This window comes from Protobothrops mucrosquamatus, unplaced genomic scaffold (assembly GCF_001527695.2).
Source record: "Protobothrops mucrosquamatus isolate PMUCROS unplaced genomic scaffold, P.Mucros_1.0 scaffold201, whole genome shotgun sequence".
Taxonomy (NCBI): Eukaryota; Metazoa; Chordata; class Lepidosauria; order Squamata; family Viperidae; genus Protobothrops; species Protobothrops mucrosquamatus.
The window spans coordinates 58,914-60,547 of NW_015386556.1; the positions used below are offsets into that span (position 1 = coordinate 58,914).

General features: G+C 56.7%; 1 protein-coding gene across 1 annotated transcript in view; it reads left to right on the top strand.

The window, feature by feature from the left end:
• Positions 1-948: 948 nt before the first annotated feature.
• Positions 949-1,634, top strand: part of LOC107285660 (cytochrome P450 2A6-like) — a 4,665-nt gene continuing 3,979 nt past the window's right edge. The window contains exon 1 of the mRNA XM_015813874.1: positions 949-1,128. Coding sequence (XP_015669360.1) covers positions 949-1,128 — 180 coding nt within the window. The remainder of the gene's footprint in view (positions 1,129-1,634) is intronic.

Consider the following 1,634-nt stretch of genomic DNA (forward strand, 5'->3'; position numbering starts at 1 on the left):
TCACCTTCAGTCAATTCCCACCTGGGAGAACAGCCCAGGAGCAGCCGTGTGCTTGAGGACATCTGGAGGGTTTCCTGGCATTTTCCCCTTGGCTCATCACCTGCACACATCGCTTGCGGAGGGCAGAGGGGCAGAGAGGAGTGCAGGGGCATTGCCCGCCCATGGCTGGTGCATCTCTTGGCTTCTTTCATTCCCCCTTCTAAGCAGGGGCTTTTTAGCCTGTCCTTTGCCTTCACGGATTGAGACCTCAAATGCAATTGGCCACAGCCCCTAAACCTACAAGGTTTAGTGATGCTTTCCCCCCCTCCCCGGATTGCTGGGCTGCTGTTCTCGCAGTTGACCCAAAGCTCAGTCAATGAGTTTTCCTTGCCCTGCATGCTCACAGACCCTGAATCACAGCCTTTGGGGTCTCCTGCCCTCAAAACAGGAGAGGCATCTCCTTCCCCATCAATGCACGCATGTGGGGGGGGGCAGATTCCCTCCTGGGGGTAGTATGCACCCATTCTTGCATTCCAGAGGGCAGCTCCAAGATGTCCTTCCTTGCCTGGAACCGTGGGAGGTTCTGGGGGCCTCTGGTGCAAGTCCTCCTCCAACCCTCCTCACCCTTCTGTGGTCAGCCAAGGTGGGCGAGATGCCACCACCTGCTCGTCTTTTGCTGCTCTTCAGCATCAATCACACCCAGCTCACATCTCTCTGGCTGGGCTGTGCAGATGGTGGACATGGAAGCCCAGTGGACATAGCAGACTTGGACCATGGAATGCGCAGAATGGGCAGAAATGCGCAATAGGCAGACTCCTGCCTCGCTTGGAAGGGACCTGGGGTGTTGCACAACCTGGATGATGAGGTGGGCGTTGCATTTCTTTCCGGATCCTATATTAGGTCCCCGGAGAGTCAGGCTGACACTCTCTCCACAGCAGCACCTGGCAAGTGCTGGAGCTGCCCGTCCCCATGGATCTCCTGGAAGCAGGGACCCTCTTCCTGGCCCTCTCCCTGGCCGGCCTCCTGCTCCTCTCCTCTTGGCAGCAAATGCGCCGAAGGGGCAAGATGCCCCCTGGACCCACGCCCCTCCCCCTGATTGGGAACCTGCTCTGGATAGACCGAAACAACCTGCCCAATTCTCTCATCAAGGTAAGCCCTCCCCCACCTCCGCCCCCTGCACCCCACCCTGCCCTGCCCTTCCGCCTGCTCCTTCCTGCCTTCCCCACAACCAGCTCAAGTGGCCCTTGCTGGCTTTGGACTGCCAGCATCGAAGGCCAGCTGGCTGAGGCAGCCCAGGACCCCAAAGCTTGAGTGGGACTCTCCCTGTCCCCCTAGGATGGAAGAAGAGGAATTGGGTTGCTTGGGTGGTTGATCAGGGGCCATGAAGCCCTTGTCGACTCCTAGTTGCCCAGCAGGCAGGTATTCCCCAGGGAGAGCAGCCCAGCTTTAAATAAAGAGAGAGATAGCAGTCCAGGAAGAGAAGACCCTGTATATTTTAAAGCTTAATTTTAATAAAAATAAACCTTCCATAATTGCTACAGCCCTCATCTTTCCTTTTCTGTTGGATTCCTTTTCAGGAACCAGGCAGGTAGGAAATTGGGAGCACTGGGGAGCAGAATTTGGGGGAACAGGAGTGTAAAAGGAGCTCCTGAGGC